The 26,751-nt window shown below is 35.4% G+C and overlaps 1 protein-coding gene and 2 long non-coding RNA genes across 3 annotated transcripts; 2 read left to right on the forward strand and 1 right to left on the reverse strand.

The window, feature by feature from the left end:
- The first annotated feature begins 827 nt into the window (after positions 1 to 827).
- LOC102670388 (uncharacterized) lies at positions 828 to 1,650 on the forward strand. The gene is made up of 4 exons (XR_005890116.1): positions 828 to 893; positions 1,071 to 1,206; positions 1,426 to 1,466; positions 1,556 to 1,650. It is a non-coding gene; the product is annotated as an uncharacterized lncRNA (long non-coding RNA).
- A 7,708-nt stretch (positions 1,651 to 9,358) lies between these two features.
- On the reverse strand, positions 9,359 to 10,574 carry LOC100793213 (BTB/POZ and MATH domain-containing protein 4). Its single transcript, XM_026127046.2, has 2 exons — positions 10,102 to 10,574; positions 9,359 to 9,716 (listed from the first exon to the last, which is right to left on the reverse strand). The coding sequence occupies exons 1-2, from the start codon at positions 10,506 to 10,508 to the stop codon at positions 9,359 to 9,361; spliced, it is 765 nt and encodes a 254-aa protein (XP_025982831.1). The 5' UTR covers positions 10,509 to 10,574.
- A 2,986-nt stretch (positions 10,575 to 13,560) lies between these two features.
- LOC102659770 (uncharacterized) lies at positions 13,561 to 16,846 on the forward strand. The gene is made up of 6 exons (XR_419808.4): positions 13,561 to 13,698; positions 15,356 to 15,412; positions 15,879 to 15,955; positions 16,078 to 16,117; positions 16,426 to 16,562; positions 16,708 to 16,846. It is a non-coding gene; the product is annotated as an uncharacterized lncRNA (long non-coding RNA).
- The last annotated feature ends 9,905 nt before the right edge of the window (positions 16,847 to 26,751 follow it).

Consider the following 26,751-nt stretch of genomic DNA (forward strand, 5'->3'; position numbering starts at 1 on the left):
GAGAAGTCTTACAGTCATTGCGAATAGCCAATTAGCCGCCAACAAAATGATGTTATTTTAAGAGTTTATTCTTCTGTGAAATCATTTTGAGATTCGTGATATATGCTATTGTTTTGCCATTATTTTCATTTCATTTTTACCTTCTGCAGACAAGATTTTGCAAGAAATTGATGCTGTATCCTACAGAGTGCTTGGCTAACTTCTTTTTGGCACTATCAGAACATTCTATAAAAAGGTTGAATATGTGCTTGAAGATTGTATTGAGGTTCTCGTCAAAATCAACAAATTTTTCATCAACAAGGAAGGCTTAGTATGTGTGGAAACGTTGTGTATGCCTGTTACTAAACCAGAAAGATTTGAGTTTGATGCTTTTGAGTTAGATGAACCTGAAGATGCTGGCAGGTATGCTTTTATTAGGTTAGACTTTAGAAGCTTAATGATTATGTAATTTTCTTCATACTGCGTCTCTGGAAGAAATTATGCTTAGAGACAAAGATATTAGAATTGTTTCACTATTTTACTTTTATAGTAAATGTAATCTTATTCTATTGTTTGAGTAATACACTTTTAAGTGAAACAAAATTTCTGTGTAAAACTGAGGGATTTGGGCTGTTTTCTAAGGAGAAAGTATGCATTCCATAATAATTATAAGTGGTACAAGAATAATGTTTCTTCCATTTTATCTATGCAAGTATTTTTTGTTTATTGTTTATCTTCAGCTCTTTACTAATACTAGTATATGCTGTTTAATTTCAAGGTATATAGTTAGAAAGAGCATAAAGAGTGCAAAAGACATAGTTCGTTTCCCTTTCCAACAGGATGCCACCATACTTTACTTATTGCACACTGTGTACAGAGGCAGAGAGAATCTCCCATTACTTACTGTGCACTATGTAAGTTTGATTTGATCACCTTTCTTTTTCTTTTTGTTTATGAGCTCTTCTATCTTTACTAACATTGTTTTTCTCCATGTTCTTCCTCTGACCTTCAACTCCTATTCTCAAAATAAAATGAAAATGCGTAATTCCCTTAAGCTGTTGGCACTCCCCTAATCCCTTCTCAATCCTCAGGTTGCCTTGAAATTGTGGAAACTCCAAGGATGTTAGATGTACCTGAATCTCAGGATTTTGACATTCCAATTTTTATTGAGATAAAATCCTTTTGGAATCTCCCGAAACAAATGAAGTGCCTCATTTGATGGATGAGGTAAAGAATAACTAAATGATGAAAATACTCTTTGACATTCTAACAGGCACACTATGAGTGGTTTGCAATACATTCATAATTGTCTCCACGCAAACTCGCATAAAGAAAAACCATATTGTTGTTTGATCTAGGAACTTTGAATTGGTATGAAACTTTAGATTCTAAGATAGAGGAAACTTATCCTAGTACTAACCCTTTGTTTCATTATGTCTGTCTCAGGAAACAAATTCATGTGGAACTATATAACCAATCAGAATTATGTAAGAACCCTTGCAAATCTCCAGTTAAGTTTTATTAAATTCTATGTTTTGCTTAATAGTGCATGATTTCTTTATTTTTTTCTCTTTAGTAGCTGGCTTTGGAAAGTTGTCAGTTTGATTATTGCTTACAAGATTGGCTTATGATGGTCTTCTTTAATGATGTACCGGAAAGTTGCAAGTTGCCTACTTCAGAGTTTTCTGTGTGCAAGAAAACAAAGAGAGGAGGACATTGTAAACTTTTCACAAGTTTTTGTAGGCCAGGCACGGAAAGAATCTGCACTGCTATTTAATGAAAAGTTTGGTGACTTCTGTAAAAAAAAAAGTTTGGTGACTAATTTTCTTAAGGCAGTGATGCAGAAACTTGAGTTATGTTTTCTTGTCTTACTACTCCGCTTTTTCTGTAGATGACATACTTTGTTAAAGGATGAAAAATTGTTCTTCGTAACTATCAATTCTACTTTTATCTGAGTGATGATAACAGGAAAATGTGGAATTGTAGTTGTCCAATCGGTTTGTTTGTCAAACAATAGTGATGTACTTCTATAACTTTTTTTAGGGTGATCGATGCCCTTTCAGTTAATGGATAAACTTTGTCTGATTGGAATATAAGTATATCAATCTCCAATGCAATGTGGAACTTATGTTAGTCCTTTTGCTCTTTCTTAGCAATCATATTTTGTAGCAGCAGAATAATTCAAGCATGCTTAATTATGAACTTCTTATGCGATAGCCTACCAAAAAGTATATTCATCTTGATGCTATAATTTGTTGTTGAAATATAAACTTGATTTGGGCCCAAATTAATTATTTGGTTCCTTGGACTTAGTTATTTTGGGCTTAAGTAATTATGGGTCATGTTTCTAGAGAATTCTTGTAGTGTTTGGAGTGTCTAGATATTTCTTATAGTTGTAATATTCTCTAGAATACTCTTTGGATCTCTAGAGTTGAGAACTCTCTAGAATTAGTGTGTCTAGAGTTCTCCTTAGAGTAGTATAAATAAATATGTAATCCTACACATTTGCATCAAGCAAAAATACAAAGTTCTCTCCTCCATAAAGAATTCTCCTTCCTATCAAGTTTCTATTCAAAGTCTCCAATATTCCTAAACACTTTTCCTAAACATAAAAAGCCTTATTTCCAACAAATTGGTATCAGAGCTTCAAGATCCTCAAGAGATGGCGAATGGAGGTTTTCCTTTCCAAATGCCGATGCTCACAAAGAACAACTATGATAATTGGAGTATCAAGATGAAGGCGCTACTAGGAGCTCAAGATGTGTGGGATATCATAGAGAATGGCTTCGAGGAGCAAGATGAAGCCTCGCTAAGCCAAGGTGTAAAGGAGACGTTGAAGGAGTCAAGAAAGAGAGACAAGAAAGCTCTCTTTCTCATTTATCAATCGGTGGATGAAGATACATTTGAGAAGATATCCAACGCAATGACGGCCAAAGAAGCATGGGATAAGCTTCAAACTTGCAACAAAGGAGTTGAGCAGGTAAAAAAGATTCGTCTTCAAACTCTTAGAGGTGACTTTGAGCGTTTGTTTATGGAGGAGTCCGAGTCAATTTCTGATTATTTTTCTCGAGTATTGGCCGTAGTCAATCAACTTAAAAGAAATGGTGAAGATGTTGATGAGGTGAAGGTCATGGAAAAAATACTTCGAACTTTAAATCCAAGTTTTGACTTCATTGTAACCAACATTGAAGAAAACAAGGATTTAAAGACCATGACTATTGAGCAACTCATGGGTTCCTTACAAGCATACGAAGAAAAACAAAAGAGAAAAATTAAACAAAAGGAGGCTACGGAGCAACTACTACAACTCAACGTAAAGGAAGCAAACTATGCAAATTACAAGAGCCAAAGAGGACGAGGTCGCGGCCAAGATCGTGGACGTGGATGAGGACATGGAGGAGAAGGAAGAGGTGGTTACAACAACCACTCCAACAAATTCAACAATGGAGAAAGAAGTTGGAATCCACAAGTAACAAGAGGTCGTGGAAGAGGAAATTCATGGTTGAGGTATGACAAATCACAAATCAAGTGTTTCAATTGCAACAAGATTTGTCACTATGCATCCGAGTGTAGATTCTCGAAGAAGGTTGAAGAGAAAGCTAACTTTGTAGAAGAAAAAGGCGGAGAAGAAGAAACTTTGCTACTCGCGTGCCAAAACAAATTTGAAGAGAAAAGAAACAAGTGGTACCTCGACACCGGTGCAAGCAACCACATGTGTGGCGATAAAAGCATGTTCGTGGAGATCAATGAAGTGGCAACTGGCGATGTCTCATTTGGAGACGACTCAAAGATACCAGTCAAAGGCAAAGGTAAAATTCTCATACGTTTGAAGAATGGGAGTCATCAATTCATATCCAATGTCTACTATGTGCCTAACATGAAGAATAATATTTTGAGCTTGGGACAATTATTAGAGAAAGGCTATGACATCCATTTGAAAGAACATAGTCTTTTCTTAAGAGATTGTAGACATAACTTGATTGCTAAGGTGCCTATGTCAAAGAATAGAATGTTCCTCTTGAACATTCAAAATGATGTGGCAAAGTGTCTCAAGGCTTGCTATACCGACTCTTCGTGGCTATGGCATCTACGGTTCGGGCACCTCAACTTCGACAGTCTAGAATGTTTACCGAAGAAGGAGATGGTGAGAGGCTTGCCTAGCATCAACCACCCAGACCAACTTTGCGAAGGATGTCTAATTGGGAAGCAATTTCGTAAAAGTTTTCCAAAGGAATCAACAACAAGAGCAACAAAGCCGCTAGAGCTCATACACACCGATGTCTGTGGACCAATCAAACCCAACTCATTTGGTAAGAATAAGTACTTTCTCCTCTTTATTGATGATTATTCCAGAAAAACCTGGGTTTATTTCTTGAAGGAGAAATCAGAAGTGTTTGAAAACTTTAAGAAGTTCAAAGCCCTCGTGGAGAAAGAAAGTGGTCTTTCCATCAAGGCCATGAGATCTGATCGAGGAGGAGAGTTCACTTCAAATAAGTTCAACAAATATTGTGAAGACCATGGAATTCGTCGCCCACTGACAGTGCTAAGATCGCCACAACAAAATGGAGTAGCAGAGAGAAAGAACCGGACCATACTTAACATGGTGCGAAGCATGCTCAAGAGCAAGAAGATGCCGAAGGAGTTTTGGGCTGAAGCAGTGGCATGTGCAGTTTACCTAACAAACCGTTCCCCAACAAGAAACGTGCATGAGAAGACACCACAAGAAGCATGGAGTGGAAGGAAGCCCGGGATCTCTCACCTCAAAGTGTTTGGAAGCATTGCCTATACCCATGTTCCAGACGAAAAGAGGACAAAGCTTGATGATAAAAGTGAGAAGTACGTGTTTGTGGGTTACGACTCAAGATCCAAGGGGTACAAGCTCTATAATCCAAATAGTAGAAAGATCGTCATAAGTCGCGACGTGGAGTTCGACGAAGAAGATTGTTGGGATTGGAGTGTTCAAGAAGATAAGTATGATTTTCTTCCTTATTTTGAAGAAGATGATGAAATTGAACAACTAATCATAGAGGAACATATTACACCACCTGCCTCACCGACACCAAGGCTGGATGAAACAAGTTCAAGTGAGAGGACACCGCGACTAAGGAGCATTGAAGAGATTTATGAGGTAACCAAAAACCTAAACGACATTAACCTCTTTTGTCTTTTTGGTGATTGTGAGCCTCTAAGCTATCAAGAAGCGGCGAAAAACATAAAGTGGAAAGACGCCATGGACAAAGAAATCAAGTCAATCACGAAGAATGATACGTGGGAACTTACTACACTTCCACGAGGACACAAAGCAATCGGAGTAAGATGGGTGTACAAGGAAAAGAAGAATGCTAAAGGAGAAGTGGAGAGATACAAAGCAAGATTGGTGGCTAAAGGCTATAGTCAAAGACAAGGAATTGACTATGATGAGGTATTTGCTCCTGTTGCTCGTCTTGAAACTATTAGACTGATCATTTCTTTGGCAGCCCAAAATAAATGGAAGATCTATCAAATGGATGTGAAGTCAGCCTTCTTGAATGGTTTTCTCGAAGAAGAAGTCTATATTGAGCAACCACTGGGCTATGAAGTAAAAGGGCAAGGAGAAAAAGTCTTGAAGTTGAAGAAGGCGTTGTACGGTCTCAAGCAAGCACCGAGATCTTGGAATGTTCGAATCGACAAGTACTTTCAAGACAAGAACTTCATCAAGTGTCCATATGAGCATGCACTCTATATCAAAGCGCAAAGTGGAGATATTTTGATTGTGTGTTTGTATGTAGATGACTTGATCTTTACAGGGAACAATCCAAGCATGTTCAAAGAGTTCAAGAAAGATATGTCAAATGAATTTGAGATGACGGATATGGGGCTCATGGCATATTATCTCGGCATCGAAGTAAAACAAGAAGACAAAGGAATTTTCATCACCCAAGAAGGCTATGCCAAAGAAGTCCTTAAGAAGTTCAAGATGGATGACGCCAATCCAGTTGGTACCCCGATGGAATGTGGCAGCAAGTTGAGCAAGCATGAAAAAGGAGAGAATGTGGATCCAACTCTTTACAAAAGTTTGGTTGGAAGTTTACGTTACTTGACATGTACAAGGCTGGATATTCTCTATGCTGTAGGAGTAGTAAGTCGCTACATGGAAGCTCCAACCACAACTCACTTCAAGGCGGCAAAGAGAATCCTTCGATACATCAAAGGTACAACAAACTTTGGCATGCACTATTACTCTTCTGACAATTATAACATTGTTGGCTATAGTGATAGCGATTGGAGTGGAGACTTGGATGATAGAAAGAGCACTACTGGTTTTGTGTTCTTTATGGGAGATACTACTTTCACTTGGATGTCAAAGAAGCAACCAATAGTCACACTATCAACTTGTGAAGCCGAGTATGTCGCTGCCACATCATGCGTTTGTCATGCAATTTGGCTAAGAAACTTGTTGAAAGAGTTAAAAATGCCACAAGAAGAACCTATGGAAATATGTGTTGACAATAAATCAGCACTCGCTTTGGCAAAGAATCCAGTCTTTCATGAAAGAAGTAAGCACATCGACACCCGTTACCACTTCATAAGAGAATGCATTGAGAAGAAGGAGGTAAAGTTGAAGTATGTGATGTCTCAAGATCAAGTTGCCGACATTTTCACAAAGCCACTTAAGTTGGAAACTTTCGTGAAGCTAAGGAGTATGCTTGGAGTCACAAATCAAGTTTAAGGGGGGATGTTGAAATATAAACTTGATTTGGGCCCAAATTAATTATTTGGTTCCTTGGACTTAGTTATTTTGGGCTTAAGTAATTATGGGTCATGTTTATAGAGAATTCTTGTAGTGTTTGGAGTGTTTAGATATTTCTTATAGTTGTAATATTCTCTAGAATACTCTTTGGATCTCTAGAGTTGAGAACTCTCTAGAATTAGTGTGTCTAGAGTTCTCCTTAGAGTAGTATAAATAGAGATGTAATCCTACACATTTGCATCAAGCAAAAATACAAAGTTCTCTCCTCCATAAAGAATTCTCCTTCCTATCAAGTTTCTATTCAAAGTCTCCAATATTCCTAAACACTTTTCCTAAACATAAAAAGCCTTATTTCCAACATTTGTATCAATTAATTTCTTTTAAGTTATCCTTAACTGTATATTCTCATACCTGTACAGCCTCAAGATTTTTCTCGTTCCGGTGTGATTCACATGAGGTATTATAGACATCAAGAAAATAAGAAAATAAGCAGGGAATGAAGGAAGACAAAAAGAAAGAGTGTATAATGGAAAAAGACAGGGACATCATGATAAAACAAAAAAAAGTAGTTGTTGATATTTAAATGAAGTTAATTTATCTGACAGACACAATATCCTTTCCCATGATGGGAGACATATTACACTCTTCCACGATAGCCTTGATGTACCCATGGACCAAACTCATTAAATCTGTGAGTTAGCCAGATTAGGCTTGGAAAAAAACCACATTGAATGCTCTACTTGTTTTAAGGCTTGTGGCACATCCTGATTATTGGTTAAACCAATGGTGTACAAGCTATGACCCTTACGTACATACCTATGGTTATTATATTTGGTATCTAGACATTTAAAAATATCATGATATCGGTCCTTTAATTTCTTTCCCCTCGTTAGTCACTCAATAATTTAATTTTCTAGTAAATTATTTTGTCAATATTTTAAAAAGGAATTCTTGTTCATATTTATCCTATTTGACTCAAATACGATTGTTTTAGGTGAGAGATACAAGGGATATTGAAAAAGAAAGTTAAAAAGTAAAAGAAGACAAATAACAAAAAAGTAAGAGGCTTATTTAGTAACAAATTAAAATTTTGAAAACTTCTTTAAAAGATAAATAGTTTAAAACATCTTTCTAGAAATAGTTTAAACTTCTTTGAATAGATTCTCAAGTCTACTTTAGGCCTAAATATGCTTTTGGTCCCTGTAAATTAATGTTTTTCTGGTTCCTGTAAGTTCATTTTTCTAATTTTAGTCCTTGTTCGCTCTTTTTCAATTTTTGTTTCTGTAAGATATTGTGCTCATTTTTTGTTCCTACTGTAAGATATTTTGTTCATTTTTGAAAAACATAAACTTACAAGGATTAAAAATGAGCAAAAAACTTATAGGAACCAAAATTTGAAAAGCATAAACTTATTATAAGGACTAAAATTAGAAAAATGAACACAATGACCAAATATCAAAAAACACAAACTTAAAAGGACCAAGAACATATTTAGGCCTCTACTTATTATATGAACTTTCCATAAGGAACAAATTTTGAGTCAAAACAACAAGCACACTTCCATTCTCACTTCTTCTTATTTTTCCTGTCAACTTGTATGATTTTTCTTATTTTTTTACTTTATGCAAATCACTTGGTTCTTTTTATATAATTTTTGTCTATATGCCAAGGAAATTCAGTAAAAAGTTCAGCTTAAAATTCACAGTGACAAATTCCCCGTAATTTTTAAAAGTTCGTATGTTCAAGCTGCCAGCACCAACGATTTTAGACTTTGAATTTTTTTAAGCATGGTATATTGATTTCCTTTGGTTTACTTTCAACTTTCCTATGTATGTTAAATTCACTAGGCCTATTTACCACAACTTTAGGAGTTCAACATTCACTTAGGATCAAAATTTCAGCCAGCAATTCAATCACCAAAACTCAAATTCACAATAGACACAATCATAAGGAAACCTAAAAGTTCAAGAAAAGGTTCACAATCAAAGACTCTCTAAGAATTATGCATGAACATGTTAAGGACTAATTAACATGCAAGATTTGACTCAAATCAAATTATAGGCTAAAAAAATTTCATACACTCATGAACAAATGAGTTAGACAAAGAAACAAGAAAAATAAAATTCAACACAACATAAGGAAACTCAACTAACAAATATATTACAAGCTAAGAAGTAATCGGCTATGAACTCAAATGTAGAGTTGGGTTTGAAAGTTAAGCATGGAAACTCACCATCAAAGTTTTCAGCAGAAACTTTTTGACAGATGGACTTCAAGTGGGTAGCACAATAACGATCAGCAAGAGCAAAAATATAGGCAACAGAATCTACAGATATTTCTTTACAAAGTATAGATTCACACATCAACATTAGTCTTGGCAAACCATACTTTTCTCCAGCAGCTAACAACTTTGCTATAAATGATTCAGACAACGAAGGAAAGAATGACGAATCCAACATAAAGAGCTCTTCATCTTCCAAAAGAGTGTCTCTATAAACAAAATGAAGTAAAGCATGCTCAACATAGAACACGATTAAAATTAGATAACCAACCAAACGATAGGCCAGATTTTAACTGAATTAAATAGCATATATCTTGTGTGGAACAAAAAACAGCTACAAAGGTATAGAGAAAAAGAGGAACTTTTAATTAATGTGACACCTTGAAAACCTTAGGTTCCATGTCAATAACAACTATCTCCTGATCATCCTTCTTCATCGCATTAAAAAATTGAGTTTCAAACATGGTTGATCGAGCTGCCAAAACAAGCTTATGAGCATGAAACCTTTCTCCACCAACCGAGAAAGTAACATCAAATGATTCCTCATCCTCTAACAACATCCCAAAATGTTCACCAATATCAGATTCAGGAACCTGTATTGTGTTTAACTGAGAAGAATCTATGGACGACACTAAAACCGCAATAGTGCAATTTATCTTCAAGCAGTCATCCTTGAGAAAATTTGACGTCTCAAGGTGTCTCCGTTTGAAAAACCGCGTATAGCCCCTATTACAGAACAAGTGCATCATTGATCACTACGTAATGTACACCACAAAAAATGGATACAAGAGCTAATAAATCATGATGATATCCAAATCATATCACCAAAATCACAAGGTTCTCTAGTTCCTTTGAAAATTTAATTTTTATGTCTTATATTCTAATAAAAGAGCAATCTCTTTAACCCCTGACAATAGTGAAAAAAGATTAAAAGAAAAATCAATAACACTTTGCTTTATTTTAAAGACTATATTGTTTACATAAATGTTGGACATACGAATATAATAAGTTTGTATAGAGACTAAAACTAAATTTTAAAATATTAAAAAACTAAGATACATTTCAATATTTATTTTCTAAAAATAAAAATAAAGAAAACACTAACACTAACCACATGCTGCCATGGTTTATGAGAGTGTAAGGCCCAATCGTGAGGGAGTGACTGAAGTGGCTATGAACCTTGTGCTCTCCTTTCTTGCATAGGTCGAGCAACGTGAGATCGAACAACGCACGAACGTTGGTGCTCTTGGAATGGAGTGCAACGAAGACAGAGACATAAGCGGCATTATCTTTGGGGTCCCTACCATCAGGGAAAAAGTATATGGCCCATTGGAACCCTCCCACTATGAAAGTCTCACTCACGATGTATTTCCCAATGCCCATTCCTTTCGTTAGTGAGTAACCCTTGATCACAAACTCGTGGGAACCACTCATTGTCTCTGTCACCGATTTTGAACTCGTTTGGGACCCTAGAACACTCCTACTCACCATTGCTGGGTTGCACATCGCACGCGACATTTTCTAAGGAAGTAAATTTTTCTCGAAAAGTAAAGGAACACGGATTTGCACTGAATCAGATCTTATGTTTTTGGCTTCAATCCAAATAAGTTATGGATTTCATTAAATTTTAACACGGATTTGTGGTTTACTGTCTTTTTAGTCTCTAAACTTTTTAGGATTTCTATTTGTAATACCTGTACTTTTTCTTACTAGTCAATGTTCCTTAATTTTTTATTAGGGACTAGAATAAAAAATCCTAAAAATTTTAGTGATTAAAAATATAATATGTGCCCATTTTGTCCTATTCGACGAAAACGTTAGAAAAACTAAAAAGGGTGTCTGTGAATTTTGAAAAGAAGGGTTCGAGAGTTGTTTTCGCACGGGGAAGGTATACACGCCCGTCACAATGGACGACAGCCTTTAATCGAGTGTACATAATGTAACTTCAAAATTATGTTGTTTTCTTTTTTATGTTTCTTTATTTTTTTTGTTTTGACAAGGGTGTTGCCCTTGCTCCTACGTATCCTCAGGTGCGATGAGGAATTCAGACCTGTTCTTTAAGTCCGAATGTTTTGTGTGTTAAGTTGGTTTTATGTTTTTTGAAAGATTCATTTTAATTGTGAACAAAAAGGTCGTTTAAAGCGTTGGACCTTGAAATGATGTTTTAACTTTTGAAAAGAGGAGAGAACCGTTAAGAAGTTGGACCTTGAAATGATCTCAAGTGATATTTGATAAAAAGTAGTTAGTTATGAGTTGATTTTATCTTGGTTTCGTTCGTTAACTTCCAACCTCTTTAAAGATAACTTTACAACATTAGTGATCAGTTAAGATTGAACTTTACAAAGAAAATGAGATCACCGATGATAGATGGAGGAAATGAATATGCACAAAACACAAGGGGGACCCATAAGGGTGCATAGATCACATTCAAATATCAAAAACAAAACTAATCGACGGCCACACGAAGAACACTGAACAAGGAACAATGTAGGGGTCGATCACGGTCGTGATTCAGTAGTGCCTCGGCTTCATTTTCTCTTCTTTCTTCTTCTCCTCTCTCAATTCTCTCAATATCCTTCAATGCTGAACCTTGGAACCCTTTACTCAGCCCCCTTCACGCCTATTTATATCCAAAAATGGCATTTGGTGGACCTGCAGCTCACCCAGGCAAGCTGAGACTTAGCCATGAAGCAATTGGCTCACCTAGGCGAGCCAGAGACTGGTGTCGAACAACACAGTTTGGCTAGCGAGAATCAATGAATGACAGTCCCCTGACGAAATTAGGGTATAACACTTCAGATGAACATTTCTCTCCTATTTATGAGAGTTATGGGCAAAAGGCTTAAGATGGGTTCTATTTGGCTGACGGGTATTTGCTCAAAGAGGGAAAGCTTTGCATATCCCAAGGATCCATCAGGAAATTATTTGTGAAACAGAGCCATGAGGGTGGCCTCATGGGCCATTTTGGGATAGACAAGACCCTTGTCTTACTGAAAGAAAACTTTTATTGGCCCCATATGAAGAAAGATGTCCATAAGCATTCACTACAAGAAAAATGACCTAAGCCTATGGACGCCTTTTTCCTACAGACATTAATTAGTGTAGGTAAATCTCAAAAATACTTCTACCTACAAGTGACTAATGTAGGTAAAACTCAACCATTTGTACCAACCATTATTTGGTGTAAGTAAATTCATTAAAACTGAAAAAAAACTTCTACCTACAATTACATTGTGTAGGTAAAACTTCAAAAAACTTGTGCCTATGGTTGATTAGTGTAGGTAAAACTCAAAAGGATTACTATAATTGGTTGATGTAGGTATACCCTCAAAAGTCTTATACCTACAATTGTTGGCGTAGGTAAAACTCTTTAAGACTGTTTAAATTTGAATATTAATCTCTTGTTTTTTTTAGTAAATACTCAATCTCAAAAAATAACCATTCAATTTAAATTAATTTTTAGTTAATAATTGTTCAAAATTTTAAAGATAAAATATATTAATTAGTAATATTAAATTTTAATTTAGATTATTATTTTTATGGATTAATTTAGATTTACATTATTTTTTATGGCAATTTCTTGTTAGTTTCAACAATGATATTCATTTTATCTTGAAATCAAACTCCAAAATGGCCACAAGCCTTTGGATTATGGACCGGGCCTTTGAATTGATGCAGAGAAGGTACTAGTTTATTTTCACCAAAATAACCCGCAGACGCAAACATTGAAAACACATCCGTCTGCCCCAACATTACAAGCTAGATCCCTTCTCTCTTTTCTTCCTTTCCCCGTTTGTTTGCCTTCTTCTCTCAGGCAAGGTTGATTAGACAGTTGGTGGATTAATCTTAATTCACAGTATTTTCTTTTATTCTTATTATCCCCTATCTCTGCAGTGACATTATAATTCAAGGGCTTACCATTCTTGCTCCAGTTGACTCTCCAAACACTGATGGAATAGATCCAGGTAAATTATTATTATTATTTCCACTGGCTTTCAGAGGAAAACATTAGATAAAAAGAAAAAAGGGAAAAAGCTATGTGGGATTAACAATATACTGGTACTTAGTTGTTTATTAGATGCTATATGTGAGCTAAATCTCTGTTCAAATATTAGGCGACTCATGTTTAAGAAAGAATTTGACACAAGCTATGAGGGATTCAATTCTGGATCAGAGCTTCTCTCTCGTCAGAATTTATGTAATGCGTACCTTGACTTCAAAATACATGTCATCTTGCTACCTTCTATATGGCTGCTCTGTGCCACTATATGGAATTGACTCCTATGCTTTTGACATTAGTTTGTAAATATTGCAATTCAACTTGTTTATTTACGGAAGAATTCATTCAGCCTTATTTTAGTTGCTAAAGAAAAAAATAGTTGCTTATAATTTTTGTTTGAGTGCAGCCAAATTGCTATTCCAGAGTTATAAGTGTTAATGGCGATGAACATATTATAATATTTGCGAAGAGGGACATTAAACAGTGGGAAGAGCTTACATATGATTACAGGTTTACCTCTTCTCCAAATGAGGCAGAGGGAGCAATTGCTGCTATTATTATTAGGAGTGTTTGGAAAGCATCCTTGAATATCTTGCTGATCAGAAGGACCCTACTACTTTATGCCAGAAATTTATTGATGAGTTTGATCGATGCATCCTCAGTTATTTCGCATTTAATTGGAACCAAGCTTCTTATATGATTAGTCAGGTACAGTATATATAATTTAGAACAAAACTTTGCATGCAGTATACTTCAAGCAGATTTTGGTACTAATAAGTGTCCTAACATTTGTTACTTTTGGGGATGATAATAATAGGCAATGTATAAGTAGAGTATTAGAGTATTTGTATCATCCTCGTATTTATTGAACAGATTTGGCTATATTATTTGGGGATGTTTTAAAAAAATGTATATATGAGATGCTTGTAATACTTCTTACAAAGTAATAAAATTAAAAAATATATATTTAATATTTTTTCATTTAATAATAAGATTATTAGTAATATATTACAGGAGATTTATTCAAACATAAATATGCAAGGTTATTATTAGGAATTGGAATTTGTGTCCCCTGAGAATGTCTCCTAGTGTATCCAAATGATCGATGAGGTCCGGCTGCTTCCTGAAGACCATAAAGCAAAAGTAGAAAAGCTGGAGGTAGACTTCATACTAATAATAATTAAAAAATGTTTAAAAAGAAATAAGAGAAAATCACGTGAGATTGAAAAATAGAGTAGGAAATTAATTTAAATTAGAAAAGAGATGAGGAAATCAAGAAAGACATATAAGAAAGAAGAAGAGAAATCTGATAAAAAGAAAATTTTCAAAACGAAAAGGTGTAATTCACGTTTTATACATAAAACTATCAATTAAAATATCATATTTCACACAAAATTACAAATTTATTTTAAAAAAATTATCGATCTATGAAACTTTAATCTCACTTTAATCTCACTCCGGCGTCCTCCACCTCTGGCTCTGGGGAAACATGGTTCCTCACCTCAATCGCTGCGTCATCATCTTCCATCATTTCCAGGCTTATTTTCCCTCTGCTGCGTCACCCTTCAGATTTATATATATACATGCACTTCAGGTTTTATAACAGGTACGAATACTTAATTATTGGAGTATTATCTAATGATTATTGATTTTTAATAATTATTTTAAAACTTGTATATGATTTTTTATTTTTCATTTATGAAAAATTAAAATGAAACACTTAATTAGAAGTTAAAACTTTTAGTATACTTACAACATACTCAGTTGTTTTACTTATGTTGAATAATATTCAGTTCATGTTAGTATAATATATTTGTATTGATAATATAAAATAATTTTACCCATTCATTTAATATTTAATTAAAAAGGTTATATTGAATGAAAACTCATTTACAACTATAAATGTAAATCGTTTCCTCAAATTTAAATATTGCCATTTAAATGCCATAGTTTCATTAGTTTGACTTAAGAGTTGAGACTTATTACCCGGTACATGATAAAGGGATGGGGTTGGAATGCAGTGGAAGTAGTTTAACCGGAGGAGGACTAGTTAAATGAGACATATGACATATTTTAAACAATTCTGTTTCAATAGGATAGGAGGCAGATAGCTATTTCGTTCAAAATAGAACCATGGTAATGTGAGACATATGACCATATGTTCTTGGTAATGTGGCTATCTGCACGTGCATGAATAGCTCAAGAGTGAATCAGAACCATGGTCATGTGAGTTCAAGTGCTTGGTTCTTTGACATGGATATCCTTATTTTATATGATTTTGATATTTCATATTTGCATATGATTATATTTATAGTTTCTAGCAATTTGTTCATTTCAGCTTAATTCATATATTGCTGATTTGCAGGGTGTAAAATGTGGTATTTATGGTGCCAATTCTGCAGAATGGATTATGAGCATGCAGGTACATTTTATTTTTGAATTTGCTTCCCTTGTTATTTAGATGTTGATATGTTGATTTTTGTTTCTTTTTTGTGCTGAGTATCTATTGTTATTTCTATTTCTACTGTATTGTTTCTTTGGTAGTTGGATTTTTGTAGTCCTTATTGAGCTTAATGGAGAATAAGGTATTTCTAGATTGAAGCTTTGTTTCTTATATTGAATATCTACTCTTTGCATAGAGTTCCACTTATTTACGAACAAAGTCCTTTTAAAATAATGCAAGTAAAGAACTTACACTGAAACTTGTCCGGTACCTAAAATTGTGATATATAACTTTTCTAACAATGATATGTTTTTTGAAGTTTACTGCATGCAGTAAATTCAAATGGTGCATGGTACTGGGAGAATATCTCATTGTACAAATATTCATTTTTCAAATTAAACTTATAATTTTCAGTTGCTTTGACACTCTCATTCATATGACACAGGTGTTGGGGCTATAGAGTTTATTATATGCCATTCAGAGGTCTCAATTGCACTTGCAGAAGAGAAGAAGATACCTGAGGTTCTCCTATCTAAACCCTCTTTTTTTTATAGCAGTTTAATTGTTAGGAAGGATTTGAGAGTTGTGTACAATCTTTTGTAAACAGTTAGTCTCACCCAAATATTTGTTTTGAAACTTTTCAGCTATTCAAGACATTTCCAAATGCAACAAAGTATCTCAAGAGTAAGTTTTGTTGATTCTCTCCTTTCTTTCCTAAAATGCTTGTGCTTTAGAAAGAAGCATTCATTTTTATGTCTTTGTTACAGCAATTAATGAATATAACTTTTTTGTTCAATGGAAATGAAAATATAAGGATATCTTGTAAATGGAAACTTGGGGATTGTTTGGTTTGACCAATTTATACAGAATCATATACATTGGAATTTATTTTTCTGAGGTTAATTTCAGTCATGACCTCAAGGAATTAATTATCTTTTGCTTTGAATATTTTGTGTTTCCCATTCCTAATTCAATTTTTAATACTGCCACAGGATCAAACTCAGAGCTTTGAACTTCCTATTAAGAAAAGGATGTATACATATCATACCTTCCACTCGCACATACTTTTTTTAGGACCATTGAGGAGATATTCATATGGCATGGTGCTTCAATTGGTTTCTGGCGTGGGGTAAGTATATGTAGTATATGTATATCTGTCATTACGAAATGAGCATTTGATGTAATAATTAAACTTTGGATTTGTTTGATCCCCCCCCACACAAAAGTTGAACTTCGGATTTGGAATATGACCATCATTTACTCAATGGCTGTAGGATGTCAAATTGTTAATTGATGATGTTGGGGAACTAAAACCAACTATTTTCTGTGTTGTTCCCCGTGTGCTTGATAGAGTGTACTCAGGTAAACTCTTGAAAATTCTCATGATTGTTGACAGTTTGATGATCTTTCCATAATCATATAATGTTGATGGTAAAATTATTATTTCAATAGGACAAAGCTACTCTGCAAATTATTTCTTGATCATTGGAGTAGCATTTTTCTTACTTTTCTTTTTCATTTTTCTTCCTTCCCCTTCCCAATTGGGAAAAAAATGCATTGACTCTCAACCCCTATTTGATACACAGGTTTGACACAAAAGATTTCTTCTGGGGGCTTCTTGAGGAAGACATTAAAGAAAGACAGTAGAATCTCCTTTTATGTTTATTATTATTTTCAAAACTCAAAAAGAAAGACAGATTTGAACTGTAATTATGTTAATGTATGAACATGCGCACACAGTAGAATCTCCTTTTATGTTTATGTAGTCTAATTTAGGATTTTGAATGCTAATTATATGGGTCTAAAATTGTTCTTGATTAATTTGATTAGGGAAATGGTGATTAGCTAATACTTCTAGATTTAAATTTATTTCTTATAAATATAAATCAATAAAATTAAGAGCACAACTATAAAATTATGTCTAACAGAAATATATGTGGAAGTTATTCTGATGTCTTGTCACTCTAACTTTGTGTATATATGCAAAAGATATTGTAGACATCTTTATGGTCCTTGTACTAGATTAGGGTCTTGATGTCTTGTCACTCTAATAGTGGAGGGTCAGCTCTAGCGAAGGCCTAGGTAATTATGAACTTGGCAAAGCTAGTTGGAGTTGGAGCTGGAAGGATCATTTACCTACGGATTTTTTTACTTATAGTGACAGTTTTTGTCTGTAGGTATAGGTCATTTTTCTTGTAGTGCACTAGGTGTGTGGCTTATTTACAAGCCTAGTATAGGGTGATACCTCATAGGCTATACACACCCTTACTCATCCCATTTGCACCCTCGGTAGACATTAGTATGGACTTTGTTCTTGGGCTTCCTTGAACCCAAAGACGTGTAGACTCTATCTTTATGGTGGTGGATAGGTTTAGCAAGATGGCACACTTTATACCAAGGCATAAGGTAGATGATGTTTCTCACATCTCAAAACTCTTCTTTGGGGAAATTATGAGACTCCATGGTTTGCCTAAGATCATTGTGTCAGATAGAGATGCTAAGTTCCTTAGCCTTTTCTGGAAAACCTTATGGGCTAAGCTAGGAACTAAGCTTTTTTTCTCTACCACTTGTCATCCATAAACTGATGGGCAAACAAAGGTAGTGAATGGGCCTCTATCCACCCTTTTAAGGGCTCTTCTGAAAGGAACCCATAAGTCTTGGGATTAGTATCTTCCTCATGTAGAATTTTCCTACAACAGGGGGATTCATAGAACCACCAAGCAATCTCCTTTTGAGGTTATCCATGGGTTCAATCCTCTAACACCCTAAGACCTAATTCCCCTCCCACTTGACACATCTTTTATACATAAAGAAGGGGAATCAAGGTTAGAGTGTGTAAAGAAGTTGCATGAGAGGGTTAGGAACCAACCAAAGGTGTATGCTACTAAAGGAAATAAAGGAAGAAATGAGCTAGTTCTTAATGAAGGGGACTGGGTTTGGCTCCATCTTAGAAATGATAAATTCCCTACTAAGAGGAAATCCAAGCTTAGTCCTAGAAGATGGACCTTTTCAGGTCTTGGAGAGGATCAATAAAATGCCTATAGGTTGGACCTCCCAGAAGAGTATGGAGTCAGCACCACTTTTAACAATTCTGATTTAATTCCTTTTGTAGGTGGAGCCGATACTGAGTAGGAGGAACCAACAGATTTGAGGTCAAATCCCCTTCAAGGGGGAGGGGATGATACAATCCTCCCTAGGAAGGGATCAGCCACCAGAGCCATGAGCAAGAGACTCCAAGAGGATTGGGCTAGAGCTGCTAAAGAAGGTCCTAGGGTTCTCATGAACCTTAGGATAGATTTCTGAGCCCATGGGCCAAGGTTGGGTTCACTTTTCTTTGTAAATATTAGAATAGGTTTTCCTACTTTTAGGCCTTGTATTTTGGCCATTTTAGGTTTGTAGGGAACCCTACAAATTAAGGGTACAAGTTAAGGGTACCCTAGTAGTATCGGGTTTTAGCCTTGTATTTCAGGGCATTTTGAGTAGTCTTTGTAGTAGGGACTTTAATTTTTGTATTTTCATGTATTTTGGCATGGGGGTGAGCTTAGCTATTGGAGAGGTGTGAGTAGCCCCCCAAGGAAGCAACCTTCCTCGCTTCTCAAGGAAGCTTCCCATGTGCTAGGCTATAAATAGAAACATGTGTAACACGTGTCATAACTTTGATGATTGAGAAACTTGTGAGACACACCTCAAAGTTCAACTTCTCTCCCTAATCTCCTTCAATTCCCATGCCCCCCCCCCCCACCCTCTATGATGCAATCCTACCCCCTAAGGGCATTGAATAAAAGACTCAAAGATGATTGGGCCAGAGATGCAAGAGAAGGTCCTAGGGTTCTCATTTGCTTTGTACATATTAGATTAAGGTTTCATTATTTTTAGCCTTGTATTTAGGGCTCCATATTATAGGTACGGTACCCTAGAAATATAGGATTTTTCAACCCTTGTATTTTAGGGCATCTAGACTAGTTTTTGTATTAGGGGTAGTTTGATAATTTTCACATGCATTAAGTGAATATTTGATGTGTGTGTTGGGAAATAAATTTAATTGAATTGGGAGAAGCTCAATCCTATTAAATTTTAGAGGGGGAGGTGAGCATTTTCTTACTACTCCCCATTGCCACATCATATAATCTCACTTTGTGCATGTCTTTCATGCTTTACATGCCTCATAACACCTAAGCACACTTAGTGGAGAATCCTAAACTTGATCTTGGATTAGTGAACTGAACCATAGCTGAAATTCACTAATCATAATTAGTGAAATTTTGGCTCCAATATTTGGCTCCACAAATTCAATTTCAAATTCAAGTGAAATTTGAGTAGCAAGCAAACGCTCACCCCCCCTCTGAAATTTACAAAATTACCCCTAATACAAAAACTAGTCTAGGTGCCCTAAAATACAAGGACTGAAAAATCCTACATTTCCAGGGTACCCTACCTATATTATGGAGCCCTAAATACAAAGGCCAAAAATAATGAAACCTTAATCTAATATACAAAGATAAGTGAGTTCATACTTAGCCCATGTCATGGGCCTGAAATCTACCATAAGGCTCTTGAGAACCGTAGGACCTTCTCTTGCATCTCTGGCCCAATCTTCTTGGAGTCTTCTATCCAATGCCCTTAGGGGGTAGGATGGCATCACTCTATCTCTCTCATTCTCTTCCTTCATTGAAGCTTCCTCTTTAAGCTTCTTATCCAAGGCACTCTTTTGGTGGTGAAGCTTCTCCTTCCATGGCTTATCCTCTAGTAGATGGCGCCTCCTCTCACCTCTTATCCTTTATCTTTCGCTGCAACTCCATGGCCGAAAATCACCATTGAAGGACCTTTTTGAAGCTCAAAGACCCATCCTCCATAGAAGCTTCACAAGAAAGCTTCCATCAATATTATACTTAGACTATCCTAAAAAATGATAGCTTTTTCAATTGGAAACCCAAGATTGCTAACCAGACCTTTAAGTTAGATCCCATCCTTTATTGCTTCTATTAGAGCATGCACTCTACCCTTGTAGTGGATAAAACCACAATGGGCTAAAGAGTTTCCTTCCAACTATCAAGAGAGTTGCCAGTCATGAATGCGCACCTTGTCACAGTTCTCCTTGCATCCAAATCTACAGCATAGTCAAAATCTAAATAACCAGCAAGAGCACAAGACGTGTCTCCATGGTAGACAAGTGTAAAATCAGTTGTACCCATTAGTACCCAAATATACATATCACAACTTACCAATTGTCGCAACCTACCCTTCGGCGGGAAGGCGACGCAGGGCTCACGGGTATGTCTTCCAAGAAAGGAAAATGCACGGAGTCGCCACCAACGTGTTAGACAAGTGGCCTCAGATATCTTAAGAAGGGGGGGTTGAATTAAGATATTCCAAACTGTTTCCCCTAATTAAAAATCTATTTCACTTTTTACTCAAGTTATGAATTCCCTTAATGACAATCTTCTTAAATATTAATTCAAATGAAGCAACTTGAATATGAATATAAAGCAATAATAAATAAAGGAGATTAAGGGAAGAGAAAATGCAAACTCAGTTTTATACTGGTTCGGCCACACCCTTGTGCCTACATCCAGTCCCCAAGCAACCCGCTTGAGAGTTCCACTATCTTGTAAATTCCTTTTACAAGTTCTAAACACACAAGGACAATCCTTCCTTTGTGTTTAGAGATCCTTTACAACAAGAGACTCACAGTCTCTTAATCCCTTAGAGAATGAGAAGAAGAAGAGGAACAAATCTCTCTAGAAAGAGATGGATTTTACAGATTGAGCACTCAAATAATTCCTTAATGAATTGCAATTGAATTGGCCAAGGAATTCTTAAGAGGATAAAATGAATTTGCTCTTTGAGAGGATAAACACTTTGTTGTTCTGAAAATCTCTGAGCAATTTCGTGTTTAAGTCACATATATATAGACCATTGGTGGTCATGAGTAAAGCCTTTGAAAAGTTGTGACTCTTGAAATTATTTTTCTGAAAATCCTGTCTGGTAATCGATTACAGTAATTGTGTAATCGATTACAGCTTTTAAAATTTGAATTAAAACGTTTACTAACTGCTGGTAATCGATTACCAAAATTGTGTAATCGATTACAGCTTTTAAAATTTTAAATTCAAATTTTTATAGCTGTTATAAAACGTATTTGGCCACTGGTAATCGATTACATCCTCTGGTAATCGATTACCAGAGAGTAAAACCTTTGAGAAACACTTTTTATTTTAAATCACTTGGCCAAACCTTTGCTAATTCAATTAGGAATTCCCTTCCTAATATTCTAGTGATCATCTTGATGTTGTGACTTGTAATCTTGAAGTATTGTCTTGAATTTTAATCTTGAAAAGCCCATTTGCATCAATTGCAACACATCATCATGATCATCATCAAAACATCAAAGCCAATTGCATCTACAATCTCCCCCTTTTTGATGATGACAATACAATACCTGAAATCAAGATGCAAGCAAGCAACAAACAATTGTATATAGATAAAATGTGCATTCGTTTACTCCCCCTATATTTCGGAATTCATGATCACTTGATTTCTAAGTTTGTTAAGCTTTTTCTTAAGCTTTTTCTACAACCTTTTCTCCCCCTTTGGCAACATCAAAAAGCCAAAGACCTCGGAAATCAACACAGATATGACAAAGGAGTAGAAAAATATATAAATATCAGAGTATAAAACACAAGAAGCCAAACTCACAAAGAAGAAATAATCAAACCAGAATCCAAATAACTGAAAAAGTCAACAATCACAAAACATCCAAGACTGAAATTTAAAAACCACAAGATAAATAAGCAAAGTACTTAGCATAATAATGTAAATTCTAAGAAACTAAAAGCCAAAATACACGGCTTATAAAAGATAAATAATCAGAAACTAAAATCTAAGAAGACGGAGGTGGTGGTGGAAGATCGAAACTCTGACGAATGTATCCGACATCCTCTTCAAGCTGTGTAAGACGAATGTCCATACCGGCAAAGCGTGAATCTAACGAGTCGAAGCGGTCACCAACATAAGAACGAAGACCCCGTAATTCGGAGAGGACTTCATTCATGAGTGCGGAATCTTCACGTTGAGGGGGAGGTGAAGGAGTACGTTCATCTTGAGGAGGGAGTGCATCCTTCTTCAGCCATTGTCCATTCCGATCTTTACGATACCCAAAGGAGGTCACTGCACCAGCACCAATTGCAAAGGAACGCTTGACTTGAACAAAGGGTTCATCATCAAGCGGAATTTGAAAATGACGCAAAAATAGAGTAATCAAATGTGGATAAGGAAGAGGTGCATTGGCCCGTAATGCCTTATGCATTCGGTACCGAACCAAATGGGCCCAGTCGATCTGACGACCGGTTAGAAAAGCCCACATAAGAATCAAATCCTCCTCAGAGGCTTGTGCTAAATTTGAAGACCGAGGAAGCAAAATTCTAACAATGATATAATGCATGATGCGATTATCAAAAGTTAATGACCTGGCCAACAATCTACCGGTCATTTCAGCTTGATCATTGCAGACCATGCGACGAGCATCATGACTCGAATAATCGAATTTCCAGTCATCAACAATGGTGCCCTCAAAAGGTGCACCTTGACTGGGTAAATGAGTCAAAGAAAAGAAAAGTGACTGATCAATGACCATAGAAGTACCATGCACCTCAGACATAATAATACCATCCTGAATTTTTAAATTGCAGTAGAAGACCTTTACAAGTTTAGGATAATATGGCAATTTAAATGACATGAAATCAACAAGACCAGAATTTTGAAACACTTGATAGCAATCAAACGTTTCATCATTAAAGAATTCTACGTCTAGGTACTTAGGGTCTAAGATTATTCTAGAAGAAAACTGAGAAAGGTACCGTAGACGTTGATCATCGGATGAAAACAGTGTTGATGATCTTGGAGATGACAAAGAAGGAGGAATAGGTGCTGTGGGTGCTCCGGATGGGCCGTGACGGCGATGGGCAGCAGCGGTAGCGGTGGAGGATGATCCCTTTCTCTTCTTTGATGGCTCTGCCATTTGATGAAGTTTTTCTGGATTTTGATCGGTGGAAGTGAAAGAGGAGTGAAAGAGAGGAAGATTGGGCTTTACGGGACGTGATTTGGTGAAGAATTGAGTGAGAATCGAAGGTTTGAAGTTCTAGGTATGGAGGAAAACGTGGAGGAAGCTTTGGCTGCGCAGCAGCTCTGATTTTGTGAGTATTTATAGAAGATGACGCATTGTAATCGATTACAGGTATTGGTAATCGATTACAGGCCCAATAAGCCTTCTGGTAATCGATTACAGGATGTTGTAATCGATTACAGGCTGCCCGTTCATGTGTAATCGATTACACTGGATGGTAATCGATTACCAGAGCCTATCCTAGGCTAGTTTCTAAGAGAATATCTATATTTATGCTCAAATACATCCTATATGACTAATTTTCACTACTAATACACTAAATTCAATCATTCAATTACTATATACACAAGAAATCATAAATTCTATCATAAAAACAAGAATTCAAACAAGATCAAACAAAATAATCTACAATCAAAAGGTAAAAGTAAATCAACCAATCAATCAACCAATCAATCCCTATTTTTCTAAATCTCTTACATCTAAGAGACCTAATTCTCTTCTAATAGAGAAGAACACTTCCTTGGGGAGAGGTTTAGTGAAAATATCAGCAAGTTGATTCTTAGTATCAACAAATTCTAATACACAATCTCCCTTTAAGACATGATCTCTAAGAAAGTGGTGTCTAATCTCTATATGTTTAGTTCTTGAATGTTGAACTGGGTTTTTGGATAGATTTATGGCACTAGTATTATCACACTTAATAGGTATGCGATCAAGAATGATGCCATAGTCAGATAATTGTTGCTTCATCCATAAAATCTGTGCACAACAACTACCGGCAGAGATATACTCCGCTTCAGCAGTAGATAAAACAACACTGTTTTGTTTCTTACTATGCCATGAGACAAGAGCCGATCCAATAAATTGACAAGTTCCACTTGTACTTTTTCTATCAGTTTTAGATCCGGCAAAATCAGAATCAGAATATCCTATTAAGTTACATGTTGAATTCTTAGGATACCATAATCCTAAATTGATTGTTCCTAATAGATATCTCATGATTCTCTTTACTGCATTAGATGTGATTGTTTGGGGTTGGATTGAAACCTAGCACACATGCATACACTAAACATAATATCAGGTCTACTAGCAGATAAATAAAGAAGAGATCCAATCATACCTCGATATTGTTTTATGTCTATAGACTGACTAGATTCATCTTTATCTAAGTAACAATTAGTGCTCATCGGTGTAGACATGTGTTTTGCACTATCCATCCCAAATCTTTTGATCAATTCCTTGCAGTATTTGGATTGATTGATGAATATACCTTCTTGAGTTTGCTTGATTTGTAATCCCAGAAAGTACTTTAGTTCTCCCATCATTGACATTTCAAATTCACTTTGCATATCAAGGGAAAACTCCTTGCACAATGAATCATTAGTGGATCCAAAAATTATATCATCAACATATATTTGAACCAACAAAATATCATTATACTTTCTCTTTATGAATAATGTGGTATCCACTTTACCTCTGGAGAATTCTTTTTCTAGAAGAAAATTACTTAATCGTTCATACCATGCCCTAGGGGCTTGTTTCAAACCATAAAGAGCCTTTTGTAATTTATAAACATGGTTTGGTTTATCAGAAATTTCAAAACCAGGGGGTTGTTCAACATATACCTCTTCTTGAATTAAGCCATTTAGAAAGGCACTCTTAACATCCATTTGATAAAGTTTAAAGTTCATTATGGATGCATATGCCAAAAGCATTCTAATGGCTTCTAATCTTGCAACAGGAGCATATGTTTCTTCATAGTCTATTCCCTCTTCTTGATTATACCCTTTTGCTACTAACCTGGCTTTATTTCTAATAATTATACCATGTTCATCTAATTTATTTCTAAAAACCCATTTTGTTCCTATGACAGGATAATTTTCAGGTTTTTCTACTAATTTCCACACATTGTTTCTTTCAAATTGGTTTAGTTCTTCTTGCATGGCAATGATCCAATTATCATCTACTATGGCTTCTTTTATATTTTTAGGTTCAATCATAGATACAAAAGCCATATTATTGCATAAATCTTTAAGAGAGTGTCTAGTTGTTACCCCTTTTGAGATATCACCAATAATGTTGTCGAGGGGATGATCTCTTGAAGTTTTCCATTCTCTTGGGAGTGCATCATTGGATTTGCCTTCTTCTGGAGGATCTTCATTGTTTCCTTTGTCATTTCCTTTGGAATCTTGTTCATGAATGTTCATATGTTCTAAAGAATCTGCAATGTCATCTAGCATATTCTTTGTTGACAATATAGCATTAGATTCATCAAAGGTAACATGAATGGATTCCTCTATATTCATAGTTCTCTTATTATATATTCTATATGCTTTGCTTTGTAAAGAATATCCAAGAAAAATGCCTTCATCAGATTTTGCATCGAATTTTCCTAGATTATCTTTACCATTATTAAGTACAAAGCACTTGCAACCAAAAACATGTAGATGAGAAATATTAGGTTTTCTACCGTTAAATAACTCATATGGGGTTTTCTTTAAAATAGGTCTTATTAAGGCTCTATTCATGATGTAACATACAGTATTGACAGCTTCAGCCCAAAAATACTTTGGAAGAGAAGTATCATTTAATAAAGTTCTTGCAATTTCTTCCAATGACCTATTTTTCCTCTCAACAACTCCATTTTGTTGAGGGGTTCTTGGCGCAGAAAAATTATGTTCAATACCATGTTCATCACAAAATAATTCAAAATCTTTATTTTCAAATTCACCCCCATGATCACTTCTAATGGATGCAATCTTGAGATTTTTCTTGTTTTGTATGACTTTAGCAAGTTTCCTAAATGCTTGGAATGAATCACTTTTATGTGTAATAAATAATGTCCAAGTATATCTAGAGAAATCATCAACTATAACTAAAGCATAGTAATTTCCTCCAAAACTCATGGTTCTAGATGGACCAAATAGATCCATATGCAATAACTGTAATGGTCGAGTGGTTGAAACAACATTTTTAGATTTGAATGAGACTCTTGTTTGTTTGCCCTTTTGACATGCATCGCATAGTTTATCTTTTTCAAATTTCAATTTAGGCAAACCAACTACTAAATCTTTTGAAATTAATTTATTTAAGTGATCCATGTTTATGTGAGCAATTCTTTTATGCCATAACCATGGATCATCATCTTTACTAAGAAAACAATGATTGTTTTCTTGTTTTATGCTTAAGTCTATCA

Source organism: Glycine max, chromosome 19 (genome assembly GCF_000004515.6).
Source record: "Glycine max cultivar Williams 82 chromosome 19, Glycine_max_v4.0, whole genome shotgun sequence".
In the NCBI taxonomy this organism is placed as follows: domain Eukaryota; kingdom Viridiplantae; phylum Streptophyta; class Magnoliopsida; order Fabales; family Fabaceae; genus Glycine; species Glycine max.

What these genes read in the sequence shown, in the direction of transcription:
- LOC100793213 (XM_026127046.2), bottom strand. Translation starts at nt 10,508, where the DNA reads ATGTCGCGTGCGATGTGCAACCCAGCAATGGTGAGTAGGAGTGTTCTA. An exon ending in ATAAACCATGGCAGCATGTG is followed by an intron (nt 9,717 to 10,101) that starts GTTAGTGTTAGT and finishes GTTCTGTAATAG; the next exon opens with GGGCTATACGCGGTTTTTCA.